This window comes from Brachyhypopomus gauderio, chromosome 6, assembly GCF_052324685.1.
Source record: "Brachyhypopomus gauderio isolate BG-103 chromosome 6, BGAUD_0.2, whole genome shotgun sequence".
NCBI lineage: Eukaryota > Metazoa > Chordata > Actinopteri > Gymnotiformes > Hypopomidae > Brachyhypopomus > Brachyhypopomus gauderio.
The window spans coordinates 20,679,202-20,697,315 of record NC_135216.1 but is presented as its reverse complement, the minus strand read 5'-3'; the positions used below and the strand labels follow the sequence as shown (position 1 = coordinate 20,697,315).

Sequence of the window (18,114 nt, the reverse complement as noted above, 5' to 3'; positions counted from 1 at the left end):
TCAGGCACTGGAACCTGGCCTCAAGGATTCCTAGGGTCATTTCAATTCTTGCCCTGGTTTTGCTGTGGGCCTGATTGTAGCGGGACTGTGGTCCAGGTGCAGAATCTGAATAGGGAGTCATGAGGTATAGGGCAGGCAGGGATACCCTCTGTCTCCATGAAGGAGGTTGTCATGGTGTCCTATAATCGCACTAAGGTTTGCAATGATTTAAAGATTACACTACATGTGAACAACTAGCAAAACTACCGCAGGCCTACCGTGTTCAAATTTGTTGTACAGTGTGAAATCATGCACGGATCCTGGCCATCTGTCTTCAACATCTGTGATGAGGTACGAAGCATCATACAGTATATTATCTTGATGGGGAGGAGAATGGTCAGTTACAATAGCTATGTTATTGTTGTTATCATTAAAGATAAGTACATTATTCATTAAGGTATAAAGGTTAGTACCTGTACATTAATGCTATGGATGGATTTTCTGTTTATGTAATCGCCTTCGTGTTCTAATGGTGCTGTAATAGGTAGCATATGTGGGTTCCATCAATACAGATGCATCAGATCAAAGACAACCCGGTTCAAGAAGTTTTTTCCCAAAGGCAATAACAAACATAAACTCAAACTTGCACTAACTCCAACCCCACAGACTCTCCGACACTCACCATGCAATATTATATCCAATGTGCAATACTTATATTTATATTGTAAATTCAAGATTGTGTACTTACTGTGTATTATTTACTGTATTCTATGGTGTTTTTGCTACTGCACTGGAGGAGCTGCTACAATTTCACTGTACTGTGTATAGTGACAATAAAAGGCATTTTACTCTATTCTACAGCCAATGACTATGAAATCCTTAAAATTTAAATGAAATGAAGTTCGTTATATATTGCTTCTCCTTTGCTTAATTTCTTTATTGTCCGTGTGAATTAGACAAACCTAGGATGCTGTGGAATTCCTCTTTGATGTCCATAACTGGCTTATGCCCAGGAGACACCACAAAACTGGGCACTAGTCGTTTTAATGCCAGACATACTTTTCAGACAAACCGACATAGGTTCCGCATCTCCTACACTATAAAGAAAGCTTCCACTAGCAAAAAAAACGAACAGCGATGTATAAAAATCTGGAGAGAACTGAGGGCTGATCCGCGATGTATAAAAATCTGGAGAGAACTGAGGGCTGATGTGTAATATTTTAAATGTGACACTTAATAATGTCACTATAATGTAAGTGATGGATTGTGCTGAAAAGCGATAACGTTCATAAAATATCATTCGAAAATGATAGTAAGTCTATGTCTATTCGGGTTTTTATAAGGCGTTCCTGATAAAGAGCTCGGCGAATATCCTGAGCTTCAATATCCACAGAATCCTCGAGAAAAGGACACGTCATAATGACGTATTTGTAACTCGGCTTTAGGTTCAAGTTAACTGCCAGCGAGCAGGTTAGCTTCAGAGCACAACTTGCTATAGTAACTGACTTACGTTCTCTCTAAGCTCTGTTTCTGGAACGGAAAACCCTGAGTTTTCGTTAACTCTGAGTTTATTTACCCGGTTTCGTCATTTAACCCGCTTTCTGGAATACCCCTCAGGTTTCAAATAACAATGTAAACACACGAGTATATAAAAATAATTATAACGCACATATTTTATGTAACTAATGATTGCGAATTATTCATTTTTATTTTTAGATTACCTGAGAGAAACCATGCCATTGCAACAATTGTAAGAACAAAATGGAGGAGATAATTAAATATTATTATTAAATATATTAAAATATCTCGAATCGAACGTGAAACTGGATTATTCTTTTCCTCAATACAACGGATCCGACAAAACGCAATTTCTCTGCCTTCTCTCACGCTGATTGGTTTATACTTGACCAATAACAAGGAAGAGTTGAGCAGCGGCTAAATTTTTGAAAACAAACGGCTTTGAAAATAGCCAGATGGCTGTTTGGTGTTTCGATATTATTACATGAGCCTGCGGTGAGTATATCTTTGTAGTAATTATAGTTAGCTAGTTTTATGATATTTCACTTTCAAACCCAGACAGTGAAATTGTTTATGCAAGTAATATGTTACATACTAAAATATTTAAATGTTATATTTATATAGCTAATTATGAAGGAATCGTTCCAAATAGTAAGATTGTCTAGTTAGCTAATATAACTTGCTAGGTAGCTGGCAGGGTTTACCTGGTTACTGACTCTTAGTATTTAATTATGGCGTATCGGTTGCTAGATAACGATTTAACGTTACATATCCTAAATACCGAGACAACGTTAGCTAGTTGCCCAATTAAATTAACTCTTAATGCTAACGTGGAATTAGCTCGCCAGCTAGATAACCAGTTAACACTTAGTGTGCCCTCAATGTTAGTCGCTAGATTAAAATGATTAATCATTGTTTATACTTTAGTTTACTTTATACAACTCGATATTCGCTTTTGAACGTTCTGAATAATCTAAATAGCGTTAGCTAGGCATGAGTGCTAACTAGCTTCCGATTATCTGGGTAACTAGAGTTAGCTAATGTTCTAACGTAACAGCTATGGTGACTATCTTTGCTAGTAGATGGTCATCTGTTTGGCTAATTGGTTTGTGATTTTGATTCTTTAATACTAGTCAACAACGATCGGACAAAAATGAACAAAGAGGTAAGTGTTGATTCTTACTCTTGTCTCGTTTTGCTAGTTCTTGCACCAAAACAACCTGTAACTGTTTGGATGGCCAGGTCCATATACTAGCTGGTTTTTGTGGGTTAATACAATAGTAACTTGGCGTTAGCTAACTAACTAGCTAATCAACTAATTTTTCTGCAGTAAGGATTTGTCTAATAGTCAAATGTGAACGTCAGTAGTTAACTTTGCTAGCAACGTTTAACCTGCAGCATGGATGTGAATAACACTGATTGGTAATTGACGTGTACAATGTTTGTTCTCGTTTAGAATGCATCATCCCGTTTACCGGTTATGTCCGGGAAGCGGCCTCACTCTAGCGCCACAGACGGAGATCAGCAACAGCCGGCACTGGTCTGGTTCTGCCTTTTTATTTCTGATGTGTGATTTTATGGATTCATTCTCTGTAAATATGCATACACGTTAAACTTCTGGTTATTTTAATCATCGCTATTCTGTGTTTAGAAGAAGCTCCGCAAGGTTGAAGCAGAGGGTTCTCAAAGGTTTAAATCTGCTATTAGTACCGTGTCAGCCAAACGCCCAGCACCAGCCAAAGCAACAGGTACTACTGACAAAGTACTTTAAGCAAATGCTGTAAATCCTGTATAGTTATTTTTAATTTAACTAAATGTACAAGTGGAGAGAGACTGCCCTTACTTTTCTGAGATATTTTAAGTAGTTTACATTGTCGTCACATTAAAAACACATCTTCGTAACATAAGGGTGTAATGGTTGTATCCATCTCAAGAACCTCTACACACTGATCCTTAGAATTTGCTTGACTGTAGTCATTTTCTTTTTGTTTGGCTGATAGCTAAGCTTCGTCCGACAGTAGCAGCAACAGTGGCAGTGGCTCACTCAAGAGGTTGGTCACAATTTACTTGTTTCTGTAAACAATTCAAATACTTTATGGCCATGTCAATCAGAAATTTGTTACAGAGAACTGCTTAAACATACATACACGTATCTAACAATCAGTCATAACGCATCTTTGCTAAAACCATGGGAACATGTGATTTTTAAACTTGTATAGTTGTTTAATAGTAATAGCAAAAGAGCAACAGGGAAAGGTAGGTAAAACTGATGCTGTACATGCAGGGTACACGCGGGTCCTCAAAAAGTCTTTAAATGTCTTAAATTTAGTTTTACATATTCAAGGTCTAAAAATGTCTGGAATTTTAGGAGGGGAGGCATTAAATAAGTGTGTTGCACAGTTTTTCTGTTTTATTTTACTGATGTATATCCCACAATAATTATCATTTCCGCAGCGGCCGTATACTCCGCATGGTAGATGGCAGTAGTACGTCACCTAACAAGTGGAAACAGCAAATCAAATCAAATATATTTGTATAGCGCTTTTCACAACACATGTTGTCACAAAGTGCTTTACAGGATTTACAAGGTTAACAATACTATGGGTCCAAATCCCTAATGAGCAAGCCAAAAGTGACAGTGGCAAGGAAAAACTCCCTAGATGGTGGGGAATAGGAAGAAACCTTGGGAGGACCAAGACTCAAAAGGGAACCCATCCTCCATTGGGCGACCCGTTAACACACTAATTACACAAAAACAAATTATACAGAAGCATACACAAGTCACAAACAAATCACACAATCAGGCTAAGTATAAGGTAACTAGAATGAAAGTTCTGGGTGTTGATATTTTCAATGTAAATGTCTTGTGATGGATGCAAGGTTTTCATTCCGTGTCGGAGTGATGATACTGGTATTGTAGGCTCCGACTGCAGTGTTACTCCCCAGGTAAACATCGGAGCAGACGATGCTTTAGCTGCCTAGCAAGCTGCTTTTCTTATTTGAGGGCTGCGGCGGGAACAACAATACAAGGCTCAGATGCAGACATGGGTAAATGTCGATTCAAAGTGGCTGGAGGATGAAAAATATTGTGGCTGGCTGAAACCTTCCAGTGATTCGTATGAGGCGCGATGTGAACTTGCCGAAAAACATTCAAACTTGGTACAATGGGCTTTAAAGCGCTGTATTCTCATATGAAATCTGAAAAACACAGCTGATATGATGGCACTGTTAATAGTAATATGCATATCGTCATTCGCTGCTAACTGCAGTTTTAACTGTAAGTGCCAAAAATGATTTGTCTACTGTGTAGTGCGACCAAACGTCCATATTTCCCAGAACGTATTTCACGTCCTGTGAAGAAATGTCCTGATTTTTAAATTACCTTCATTGGACCATTACAATTTTAAATGTACAACAATTTACACTCGCCACCACCTCCAGGTTCAAATCTATATAAAACAAATAAATAATAAAGTTAACATTAAATAATAAATAAACAAATAAGTATACCAGAGTGTTTGCTTCACAAAAATATTGAAATATTTAAATATAGTATAGAAATATGTAAAAATGCATAAAACATTTTTTAAACATATTGCATAAAATTGGTCTGAGGGACTAGGAAAATGTGATGGATCAATTATTATTTTAATTACATATCAAGCTTCATGGAGTATCAAAATGTCAAGATTCATGTGTGCAAGTGGGAAAAATCACAGGAACCATGGAACCTGACGCTAATTCATTCCGGAAGGAGCATTGAGAAGCGATGCAGTCGAGTTCCGAATCAATTTTCCCCATAAGAAATAACTGAAAACTGATTAATCCGTTCTCAATCATCAAGTTGAATTCCAATGCTAAGTCCACAACATGAATGCCTTTTTCATACTTCTGTATGATTGCCCTTTTCAACTCTATTGTTATTCTTACCGTTTTCCTCTTCTGCTTTTCTCCTATGTCTTTCTTGGGACCCATGTTATTTGTCTAAACAGTGCAAAAGCTTGGGGCATAGTCTCAAAATGGTTTAAAACCCATTGAATAGGGGTGGGAATAGTTTACTATCTCACGATTCGATTCCGATTTTGGGGGGGCACGATTCGATTCAAAATCGATTTGATTTATAAAAATTTCTGCATCAGTCTATAAAATCTGCATGATCTATTACAGTCTGCTTTGCAAGACAGAATGACAAATAAAGAAAATAAAGTGTCTTTCACATTTAATTAGCAAAAATAAAGTGCTTTGGTAAAATAAAATGCTTTTTGTTGTTACCAAAATTCTTGAGCTTAATTTTGCAAGCTGTCAGGGCTGTTTTTTAGTTACTGTTGTTATTTTGTTTCTTTCTCCGGTCTCTCAACGGTTGAGTATTATTTTTCATGCTTTGTATTTTCTGCGTTGTTTTTTTGTTTCTATTTATTCCGTGCCCTCATGGTTTAGGTTTCTATTCTTTTGCGTGTTGAGTCTTCTACGTTGTTTTGTTTGTTCGTTCTGGGTCACTGTGCGCGTTTCCCTCTCGCTACCCACCAGTTGAGAATCACTGTTTTAGTTCATTATCACAGACATTTTTCAGCCAGCTGCTGACTGAAGCTGCTGGGGGTTGAAAGTAAACTGTGGAATCCGGATCACTGTTGTGTTTCGTATTAACATTATGGCGCATTTATTGTCCAGCTCAATCTGCGGACTGGAAAATGGATTGGAATGAATCTGCCGCATTCGCCCGATATTCGATACGTTAAATGACATCAATATCTGCCCCAATACCGATATTGTATCGGATCAGTCCCATCTCTACTTAATAACTGTTTGCTGCAAATTAGAGCATTGGGTATTCAAACATTTTTGATAATATGGGTGATGCTCTTGAAGGAGAATATTCCTCTATGACATGGATACACTTAAGACCTGTTTAGGCTAAACTAATGTATGTCAGGAAATACTGTAGAACTTGACATAACCTGTTAGTCATTTAATATTTTTTAGGAGACATCAAGAAGACATCTGTACCTGCAGTGGTTGCCAAAGGTAGGAACACTAAAAAAAAATTCTTTGTGAATGTTTCTTCATAATGTAGTCGAAAGCGTGCTGCAACTGGCTCGACTAAACGTTATGCCCTGAGAGAAAGGTAGGCAGTCACTATTTTTGTGGTGGTTGTGGTAGTTTTTACACATTATATAAACCTAGGGTCATGTTATAAAACATTTAAAAATACAAAAAGCTTATGCACTATAATGTAGTGTTGATCACATTACCAGGGTGAAGTAACTGAACCATTATTTCATGTGGCTTTTTGCCTACACGCAAGCGTTGAGTTTTCATCAGCAAGCACCTGACCATGTACAGAAATTGCATGCCGCTTTTCAGGACAGATGTGTTTGCATTACAGACATGGGTCACTTGCAATTAGAAATATGAACCATCATGATAGGCAAATCTGATCTGAGTAAAAATCCGAATTGAACAAGATTATAATGTGAACAGCCATTAAGATGACTGGTTTTGAAATGGAACTATTCAATTGGAGACTAGGTTGGCTAATCCAGAAGATGTGGGCCATATATTGAATGTACTGCTACCCATCAGGGACAGCCTGGTACTGTAAACAGTTAGAGTTCATCACAAATTAACCCTCAGACCCTCTGTGACATGGGTCGAAATCATGCAGTACTTTGGATGCAAAAAGAGACTGGTAACCAGTGTAGCTGACAAATGTGGTATGTGCAATATAACCTTTGTGATTTTTCCACTCATCATCTACAGGTGGAGCATCAAGAAGACCAGGATGGGACTTAAAGGGAAAAGTCAGTGACATGGAGAATAAAATCCAGAACTACCAGAGCCGAGTGAAGTCTGTTAACCAGGAGAATGAGAACCTAAAAGGCTCAATTGCAGAGGTGAAACGAAATGAGGCTGAGATGCAAGAGGAAAATAGTAGACTAAAACAGCGTGTCAGGTAATATAAATAACTAATAACATGTAAAACAATTAACTTATCAATGCTCCTGTATTCATATTTTTCTGTAACATGTGCTTCATAGGGTTATTGAAGAGGAGCTGAATGATTTGGCAACTGTGAAAAATGATTTGGAAAAAACCTCTAAAGAGAGAGACGGACTACAGAAGGATCTAAAGAAACTAACCGATGAACATGAGGTTTTGCAAAGACTCAAGTGTGATCTGGAAACTGAGCTTCGCAATGTGCAGGTATATCTCTGCTCAAGGTGACGTAGGTCTGTAACTGTAATAACAGCATTAATTTATGAAAGAGAATATATAATTACTGTTAACAGGCATGAAAATCTGTCACCTTTCGGCGAAATTCGCCGTTTTGAAGTTGAAAAGGGTGACTTGCGTGAATCGTGTAGATCTGGTGAGTTTTTTGTTTGGGGGGGGGTCGGGAGATTATATGTATTAATTATCATATTGACTTAATAAGCAAACAGAGCGGCAATTTCAATGACAGTGGCGAGCAGTTTCCGCCCAGAACCTTCATAGAGGCCAAATTGCGTTTCAATCATACGAACGTTCATCATTCATGTTATTCATTTACTGCTAAGCGGGACGAGAAGCAGGACCTAGTGCTACAAGGCATAAGAGCGTACATTTACCACTACATTTACCAGATCGTACATTTCCCAGTGGATTTAATTGGGTTATTAATGGTTTCAATCTTTGTCATATTTTGCGGTAAAACAAAGTTACTGCCGTTCGCTACAGCGTTGAACACTGTCAGATCTAGCCACAAGCTCTTGTGATAAATAGGTAGATAGATGGGCCTATTAAGTTCGCGTCAACCCCGTGTAGTTAACGGTGACATAAAATAAGAATCAAGATATTTTTTTTCTAGTGTGTCTGTAGTTGTAACTGGTGAATCCAGGGACGTGTGAGGACATTCGCGCCAGGGCTGAAAAGGTTGAAGATGAAGTTGTAAACGCTTGTCGTTTGAGTCTACCCTGTGCTTTAGCCCATGTTAGAAAATAAAAACACGTGAACCCTGGTATTTTACACTCATTTTCGCTGCTGATGTATTTATTGGTTCATTAAGACGTAATGGTTTTGACTGAGCCATCTGGAATGGCGAAAGCGGCCTCTCGCGTTTACGGATCTGGCTCCATACATTGAATCCTCTGACACGACAGCCAAAAAAGTTTTTTTATGGATTTTACAATATTTTATGGAGCCCGTAAGGTGACATCATGTAAAAAAAAAAATTAATAACGCATGGCCACGACTTGTTAACGCGTGGGAACGAGATACTAATGTTGCCCCTTTCACACGCGGCAACAAAGTTTATTTTTTCACAGCAAAGCAAGCAGATCCCAGGGATGTTCGCGAACTGACTGCCCAAGGAAGGTAAACCTGGCTTTATATAAAGTAATACTTATCTCGTTCGCATGCGTTAGTAAGTCGTGGCCGCGTTATTATTTTTTTTACATGATGTCACTCATGTTACGGGCTCCGTAATATTTGGCATCACCTGTCGCTGTATCCCCATACACCAGCAGCCACCCCCCCGTATACCCATGACGTCACATGCCAACGCCCCGTCGCCGTATCCCCATGACGTCACATGCCCCCGCCCCCGGTCTTCTCACCTTTTTAACCCCTGACCCATTTTCATGCCTGTGTTAAACATAATAGTCCTGTCACTTAAAAACCATGCATGATGCAAAAAAAATCAAATTCAGAAACTTTGTCTAACTTCAGTGTTAAGTACTATGTGCTTTGTCTATTTTAGTACATGGTCAAAGCAAGAGTTCAAAAAGTTCAAAGAGTGCCAAAAGTATTCGCTCACCCATCGAAATGATCAGAATCAGGTGTTCCAATCACTTCCATGGCCACAGGTGTATAAAATTAAGCACCTAGGCATGCAGACTGTTTTTACAACAATTTGTGAAAGAATGAGTCGCTCTCAGATCAGTGAATTTCAGCATGGAACTGATGGGATGCCATCCGTGCAACAAATCCAGTTGTGAAATTTCCTCACACCTAAATATTCCAGCCAACTGTCAGCTGTATTATAAGAAAAAGAAAGTGTTTGGGAACAACAACAACTCGGCCACTAAGTGGTAGGCCACATAAACTGACGGAGCCGGATCGGCGGATGCTGAAGCCCATAGTGCGAAGAGGTCGCCAGCTTTCTGTATTCAATCACTACAGACATCCACGCTTCATGTGGCCTTCAGATTAGCTCAAGAACAGTGCACAGGGAGCTTCATGTAATGGGTTTCCATGGTCAAGCAACTGCACCCAAGTCATACATCACCCAGTGCAACGCAAAGCGTCAGATGCAGTGGTATAAATCTCGCCGCCAGTGTACTCTGGAGTAGTGGAGGCGCGTTCTCTGGAGGGATGGAAGAGAACGGTACTTGTCTGACTGCATTGTGCCAAGTGTAAAGTTTGGTGGAGAGGGGATTATGGTGTGGGATTTTTTTTTTTTTTTTTTGAAAAATTCTTATGATAACAAAAACACCGGTTTTCGGTGCGAACCGGTATACCGCCCAGCACTAGTTCCTAGTTTGTTTCCAAGTAGCATGTACCCATAGATCACTCCTTTTATTCACAACCATCTAGTGGACTTTCATGCTGTTTGTGATGAACTTTCTTTTGAGGAGACTGCAAGCCTTACACAGAGCCTGAGCTGCCATTCCTTTGCACCCACCTCTGTGGGCACATACTATGTTGTCCACCATTTCTGGGACTGCAATACCTGGCTTGCTTTCTTTTGTTGGCTTCCTCCATTGTCCCTTTGCAGAGCAATGTGAGCTTCATCGTGACCACCTGATTTGATGTTTCTGAAAAACAACACAATGTCTGGTCTTGCAATGGTCTCTGTAATGTTCTCTGGAAATACGAGTTACATTCCCAGGTTGACCCTGCCAGTCATTTGCCCTACTACTGCCATTTGTTGGGCTGGGGTTTCTCCTCACCTCTAACAAATGCTATTGATCAAATGATACCCTGCAGAGAAAACTATTTTCAACTGCTTGTATTCGCGATCTCGTTCTTTTGGTCACTACCCAGAACCCGTGACTACAGGTAAGCGGTGGAACGTAGAATGACCAGTAAGTCGAGAGCTTTGCCTTTTGGCTCAGATACTTGAACCTGAGATACTTGAACTCCACTTGAGGCAAGGACTCACTCACAACCCAGAGAGGGTCTGAGTACCATGGTCTCTGTTTTAGAGGTGCTGATTCTCATCCTGGCTGTCTCACACTCTGCTGCAAAGTGGTCCAGCGAGAGCTGTAGGTCCTGGCCTGTATATGCCAACAGGACCACATCATCTGCAAAAAGGAGACACGGGATCCTGAGGCCACCAAACTGAACCCCGTCTGCCACTTGGCTACACCGAGAAATTCTGTCCATAAAAGTTATGAACAGAATCGGTGACCTTAAAACCTGTTGATACATAATATAGAATCACAGACTGCCACGATGCAGTCCACCTCCTGTCCAAAGTTGTTCTCTTGCTCATTATATTATTTGTTCATATCATTTTCATTACTCTCGTCAACCCATGTAGCATTTTGCAGTTTCTTTTGAAACATTTTCACAATTTTGGCATCTACATAAATCAGTACCACAGTCATACTGGAGTAGAGTCCTGCACCGGGTCGGGTACCCGTGGGTACCCACGGGTACGGGCAAATAGATGCTGAAACGGGTGGGTTTTACACATACCGAAATTTTACGGGTGGGTATGCGGGCAGGCAAGTTAAATAAGTGGTCATTTTTAGTAGGCTTTTATTTGCTACGTAATGAACATAGTGTTACATTTTGCCTGATTAGCGCCTCCCGATGGTGGTGGCGAAGCTCAGGGGAGCTTACTTATACCGTAGCTCCGTTGGCCAGAGCGGGCTGAACTTTACTCTTCACCTGTTCTGGGGTAATACCCAAACTTCGGTTCTTTTCCAGCGGAAACATGAGCAGAAGCTGGTTATAACGCAGTACCGGGCATTTATTGTAGCTTGCTTGGTGGTTACAAAGCAAATGGGTGGCCGTGCTAGAACAAGGAAAAATGACGAAAGAGAACTTGGCGTTTAGGATTTGTGATCTAAGAACGCAGCTCAAACCTGGGACTGTGGACGATATACTGTTCCTGCACAGTAACCTAGGATAGATTTGTGAACCTATGCGATTTTATTTAGTCGTTATACTGGCATTTGTTCCCTCTCGTTTTGCAGTTGCTAATTTTAGATAGGAATAGCCATACTGTTCCTGCACAGCAACCTTATATTTTATTTTGTGTTGTACTGATGTTTTTTCAGAGGTGCATTGAAAAATAAAGTGCTCTATAGGAATACTTTCGATTTGTGTGATTTTTCACGGGCACGGGGTAACGGGTAGAATATTAACGGGTCCGAGCGGGTACGGATTTGAAATAGCCACGGGTTCGCGGGCGGGTGGGTGCTGTACTCTGCGGATATGGGTGGGTACGGGTCTCAAAAATCGGACCCGTGCAGGACTCTATACTGGACCACCTTCCTGTCTTACATTTGCCCTGTTTACAACTGCAGTTAGGACTGGACAATAACTCAATATCAATATATATTGTGATAGAAAATGTTTCAGTAATGGTGATGTGATTTTTAAACACATTTTCAATATTTAGATAAACGCTATTTACATTTACAATGTTCATAACAGGGCGCTGCCGCTACTTCATTGCATTCAAGCCGAGCTCTCGCGCTCTGTGTGTGTGTGTGATTTTTATATATATATATTTTAAATAATTTTTTTCCCCTCTACTGTCCTGCCTTCTTTCCTTTGATCTGTTCCAGAGCCAGCTGTCTATTCAAACTTCTGCTCTAAGCCGCTGTCAGGACAGCCTGCAGGAGAGTCGGGAGAGAGTGAAAAGTTTGGAGGAGACAATGGCACACCAGCAGGATGAGCTCCACTATGGAGAAATGGAACGCAGGAAACTCCATAACACTATTCAAGAATTGAAGGTCAAAGATCAATAACCTAATGCTAATAATGATATACATATATAACTTATTAGTTTTATATTATGTGATTATAACTTATTCCTGCCCACGGGATAATTGCTGATAATGTGTTTTTTTGATGGTTGACTTGTCAACACAGCAGTAACACTTGCATGAATATTGTTTTTTAGAGTATATTGGGCATCGTGTTTGTTTTGGCTGCCCTTGTTTAGAGTTCTGTTTTCTTTCCAGGGTAACATCAGAGTTTTCTGCAGGGTTCGTCCTCTGCTGTCCAACAGGGATGCAACCATCATGCACATTCAGCTGCCTGTTCATGACAACAAGTCTCTAATTCTTGCAAAAATGGAAGAGGTAAACACTTGAGTAAAGCATTCTAGCTTGTAAGTTCCTATCTGAAAGGACCTGCTTCAAAGCCCTTCGTGTAATGTTAAATTATTCATTATTCATACCCTTTCTTAAAATAATAGTCAATAAAGGTTCTGTGTCAATAATAAAGCAGTGAGATGTCAGCAGTGAGGTGATGTCCTGTTCTCTTAGTCCCACGTAGGGCGCAATGCTGACACTCAGAAAAACTACAACTTCAGTTTTGACCGTGTGTTTGGGCCAAGCAGCACACAGAGTGAGGTCTTTGAGGAGATCTCCCTGCTGGTACAGTCGGCACTGGATGGCTACAATGTTTGCTGCTTTGCTTATGGCCAGACAGGAAGTGGCAAGACTTTTACGATGGAAGGAGGGGACATGGATGACATGCGGGGAGTTATTCCTCGAGCTGTCCAGCAGATTTTCAAGTCTGCCAAGGCTCTTGGGGTGCACGGCTGGCAGGTAACTGTCCAAGTGTCAAGTCAGAATGGTTAGGTCAACATAACATCTGTCCTAATGTGCCACCATGTCCTTGTCTCCCATTTTCTTGACATTTAAAGCTATTTAAATGGAACAAGAAGGGCTGGTACTGGTAGCATTTCTATTGAATTGTGAAATTGTAACTCAATTGTGTTGCCTCTGTTCATTTACAGTACACCTTTACAGCCAGTTTTGTTGAAATTTACAACGAAACCCTGCGGGACCTGCTTTACATGGGCAAACCCAACAAGAGACCAGAGCATGAAATTAGGAAGACCTCAAACAATGAAATAACAGTCACCAACTTGACCTACCAGAAGGTCACAACAGAGGACGAGGTACATATGTACTTCTGTGATATAATCAATTACATGTGCTACCTATAGTGTTAGTTTGTATACATTTACTAAATGTAGAAACTCTATGATAACACTGACCTGAAGTGAGTTTTCTGATTTTGTTTTTAGTAGTAGCTATGAAAACAGCAAAAGCTCGCCTTGGTTTAAAGCAGGGTTTTTTTTTTTTTTTTTTTTTTTTTTTTTTAAAGGGGTAGCTAAAAATAAATGTTAATATATTTAATAAATTATTATATTAATGGATTATACTTTCACGTCTTGAATGAAAATGACCAAGTCTTCATGTTTGTTTACACCAAATGTCTCACAGCTTGACAGAAGAATGATGTCGGTGGGATGTTGGGGATATTTATCAGTCACCTAGATTATGCAGCAATTATGATGCACCACCATGTATGCTCTCAAAATGTATGTTGATATACATATTGTTGTCATGGTGACCGGCGTCGGCCAGAGGAGGAAGGCCCCCCCCCCCCCCCCCCCCCCCGAGTCTTGGTTCCTCTCAAGGTTTCTTCCTCATGCCCTTAGGGAGTTTTTCCTTGCCACTGTCGCCCTTGGCTTGCTCACTGGGGGCTTGGACTCGGACACTTGTAAAGCTGCTTTGTGACAACAACTGGTGTAAAAAGCGCTATATAAATAAGAATTTGATCGATTGATTGGATTTTTTTTTTTTTGTCTCAGGTTTGCAACTTGATCATCTTGGCAAACCAGAACAGATCTACTGCCCGAACGAAAGTGAATGACCACTCCTCTCGCTCCCACTCCATTTTCCAGCTAGACATTGAGGGGGAAAACATTGGTCGAGGCACCAAGTGCAAGTGTAAGAATTGCATCTTTTCCCTTGAGAAAATGAAAAATGACTTGGAAGCTTTCATATCATACAGGGTACCTGCGGGTCCTTTAAAAGTCTTAAATTTAGTTTTCCATATTCAAGGCCTAAAAATGTCTGGAATTTTATGAGGGGAGGCATTAAATTATTATAAGTGTGTGTTGTTCAGTTGTTCTGGCGCGATGTGAACTTTGCCGAATCTAGCGCTAGGACCATGCAGAAAATAACCGCTCCAGGGTCCTAGTGCTAGATTCCTAGCACTGGAGTATACGGCCTCAACAACATCAACAATTTTCGTTCGCCAACCCCCCCCCCCCCTCAACGATGTGGAACACACCTGCATCCCCAGTAATAGTATTATTTCTTCTTGTGAGAGGTATTAAAAAGGTCTTAAAAGTCATTGAATTTGAGACTTAAAAATGTGCAGATACCCTGTCATAACTACCAATTTTGCATAGTTACAAAATTCATTTGAACTGTTATTGTACTCGCCATGTACTTTTATTAGCTACGCCTTGTAAAAACAAAGTAGTTTCAAGCCCATCTGCTTTTTGACAGTTTGGTTCTAACCCTAAGCTGCCTCAGCTGAATAGCATGTAGCATTAATGGGATTTTATAATATGTTCAAAAGAAGGTCTGGGGAGGACTTTATACTTTAGTTTGTGTTTCAGCTTCTCTGTGTCTGGTGGACTTGGCTGGCAGTGAGAGAGTACAGAAGAGCCAGTCTGATGGAGAACGGTTTAAGGAGATGACAGCCATAAACTCTTCTCTCACCAACCTGGGCATTGTGATCACTGCTTTGGCCAACAAGGTTTTCTAATGGACTAATGGACTTCACATCAATGTTTTTACCCTTTGACCCTATGTCTTTTCTTTGCACTTTGATTAAGGCGCATCACTCACTCTATTCCTCTCTGTTCTTTTTAGGAGAGTTTTGTTCCCTATCGCAACTCCAAGCTTACCTACCTTCTTCAGGGGTGTCTTGGTGGCAATAGTAAAACGTAAGAAGGAAATTTTGGTTGAGCACAGTTCATTTTATGGCAAAAAAGAATTAATTGACATTAATTGAAGCTTTATATATTCGATAAAATACCAATGACATGTCAGAATATATATACATTTTATTCCAAAATAATGCATTACACATTGGAAAGTTATGGTTACTTACAAATGTAGAATTTTGACTAGATGAACACTGTTGCAGTGCAGCTGGTACATAAGTTTATTTTACTTTATTATTTAGTGTATTAGTAAACATCTAACAGTAATCAATGGTAGTGCTGGTACATGTCGCCAAACCATTAGTTTAACTATATTTTCATTTAGATTGGCAGCTGCATTGCTGAATTCTGAATAAAATAACTTTCCAGTAGTGTTTATATATATATATATATATATATAAATATATATATATATATATATATATATATTTTTAAACTTTTTAAATCAAGTAGCATCGTAACATCTACAAAACTACAATTTCCAGGACATATCTGAGGTTTGCTCGGCAGTATGACTTTGAAGTCATAAATACGACATTTATCGAAAAAAAAATGTTTAATGTGTGCTTTCCAATCCATAAACCAAACTGTTGTCGACACCGAACACATCTAACACCAACCTTAGAACCTACATTGAGGTGACTCATTAATTTCTCTACTCCAGTAGGCTATATTGAAATGTTTGTCAGGGTACCCGCGGGTCCTTAAAAAGTCTTAAAATGTCTTAACATTTAGTTTTCCATATTCAAGGCCTAAAAATGTCTTAAAATGTCTGGATTTTTATGAGGGGAGGCATTAAATTATTATAAGTGTGTTGTTCAGTTGTCCTGGCGCGATGTGAACTTTGCCGAATCTAGCGCTAAAGCAGAAAATAACCGCTCCAGGGTCCTAGTGCTAGATTCCTAGCATTGGAGTATACGGCCTCAACAACGTCAACAATTTTCGTTCGCCACCCCCCCCCCCCCCCCCCGTCAACGATTTGAAACACACCTGCATCCCCAGTAATAGTATTATTTTTTCTTGTGAGAGGTATTAAAAAGGTCTTAAGTCATTGAATTTGAGATTTAAAAATGTGCAGATACCCTGGTTTGTGCGCAAAAGTATCTGTATACCATATATCTGTATAGATTGTTAGTATATCTGTATAGATTGTTGCAATGTGAAGTAGCTTCTGAGTAGTTATGGTACTTTTGCCATATTTGTGTAACTTGGCTTGGCAAAGAGCTTTGTAAGTCGCTCTGGATAAGAGCGTCTGCTAAATGCTGTAAATGTATATTTCTATGTTTCCTTGCTTTTGTGTAGTCAAGCTTAGTTTATTGAGTAACTAATAACTTAGCTCACTACATTTTACAAGTTGTTTGCCCAACACCGACATCTAACAATTGTTATATTTGATTTTTTCTAGTTTGATGTTTGCAAACATTTCACCAGAAGAAGATAGCTTCAGTGAATCCCTCAATTCACTTCGCTTTGCCAGCAAGGTCAGCATTCATATTCTAGTATCTTGCAGTTGGCCTTAATGGCATTGCTATAATTTTGTTGATCCATTTTTTAAAAGTTTTTTTGTATGCTTACAGGTGAATGACTGTGTTATCGGGACAGCCACTGCCAATCGGAAGTAACTCCTATCAGCTTCTTTTTAAACATTTTATTAAATATGTATCGAATATGAAAAAATATATATATTTTTTCTTTTAGCATTTGTTTGCACTATTGTGTCTTTCCAAGATTAAAAAAAGTTAAACCAATGTTTTTAATGCATTAATGTGTAGGGTGTTTGTTTCCCCCCCTAGTTTAGTGGTGGGTTTTTTTTTTTTTTTTTTTTTTTTTGTTTATGGAAATATCATGACTAGATTTTGTGTAGTTGCTTTGAGTTACTGTATAAGATACTCTTTCCATCTTTCCATTTTAATAGTCTGTGACCACAAATTCCTACTTATTCATTACACCTCCTAAGTGTAGTAGTAAGTCCAGAATATTCTTTTTCACTGTAATAAACATCTGACTTCCTACTGATTTTATTCCATTCTCATGTTTACTCAGTCTTAATTGTTCTGATTAAATTTGGAGTCACTTTATATTTACAGATCCAAACATTGTCTTTGTACTTTTATCAAAATTCAGAAAACCCTATCTCTTACCACAGTAAGTCTTTTGTGTCTCATTTTTAGTTTCTGTTCCTTAACTACTGCACATCTATCTATCCGTCTGTCTATATATATCTATCTGCCAGAAATAATGGTCGACTACAGCTACATTGCTAATAGCAATCGATGAGCAATTACAATGCACACAGGCAGCTCTTGTAGAAGTAACAAATAATTTTTAGATTCTAGTGCCCTTTAACATTGTGACTATTTTTGACATCAGAGTAACATAAGCTCAGTTCTTATGTCCTTAAAATTGAGCTCTGGTGTATCCTACTTCTAGCAATCACCCTCAAAATTGCCACTACAATGTGTTTATTGGGCTCAATGTGTGCAAACATTGTGGTTCCAACCTTTCTATTTGAAAAAACACATCCAGCTAAAGTGTTTAAATAGGGACAAAAGCCCTTGGTTAAATAGTGACTGATTTAATTGGTTACCTTTCAGTGAATCCAGAGTCCCTTTGTGGGATGGGAGAACATTACAGAAGGTCAGCCA

At 39.2% G+C, this 18,114-nt stretch overlaps 1 protein-coding gene across 4 annotated transcripts; it reads left to right on the top strand.

Moving 5' to 3' along the window:
* The first annotated feature begins 1,489 nt into the window (after positions 1-1,489).
* On the top strand, positions 1,490-17,485 carry kifc1 (kinesin family member C1). Of its 4 annotated transcripts, XM_077009563.1 has the most exons (18): positions 1,490-1,611; positions 1,696-1,992; positions 2,631-2,662; positions 2,954-3,037; positions 3,149-3,245; positions 3,498-3,548; positions 6,478-6,519; positions 7,255-7,447; positions 7,533-7,698; positions 12,276-12,443; positions 12,675-12,794; positions 12,981-13,265; positions 13,457-13,621; positions 14,321-14,459; positions 15,128-15,279; positions 15,396-15,469; positions 16,875-16,950; positions 17,047-17,485. In XM_077009563.1, exons 3-18 carry the CDS (start codon positions 2,651-2,653, stop codon positions 17,089-17,091), a joined length of 1,869 nt encoding a protein of 622 aa, XP_076865678.1. In that variant the 5' UTR covers positions 1,490-1,611; positions 1,696-1,992; positions 2,631-2,650; the 3' UTR covers positions 17,092-17,485. The 4 variants fall into 4 exon arrangements, with proteins under 4 accessions (XP_076865678.1, XP_076865679.1, XP_076865677.1 ...); XM_077009564.1 differs by lacking the exon at positions 1,490-1,611 and having other exon boundaries at positions 1,689-1,992; positions 3,152-3,245; XM_077009562.1 differs by lacking the exon at positions 1,490-1,611 and having other exon boundaries at positions 1,689-1,992.
* Positions 17,486-18,114: the final 629 nt, after the last annotated feature.

Coding starts and splice junctions, on each gene's coding strand:
- kifc1 (XM_077009563.1), top strand. Junction 12,795..12,980: donor TTCTTGCAAAAATGGAAGAG/GTAAACACTTGA, acceptor CTGTTCTCTTAG/TCCCACGTAGGGCGCAATGC. Junction 15,280..15,395: donor TCACTGCTTTGGCCAACAAG/GTTTTCTAATGG, acceptor TGTTCTTTTTAG/GAGAGTTTTGTTCCCTATCG.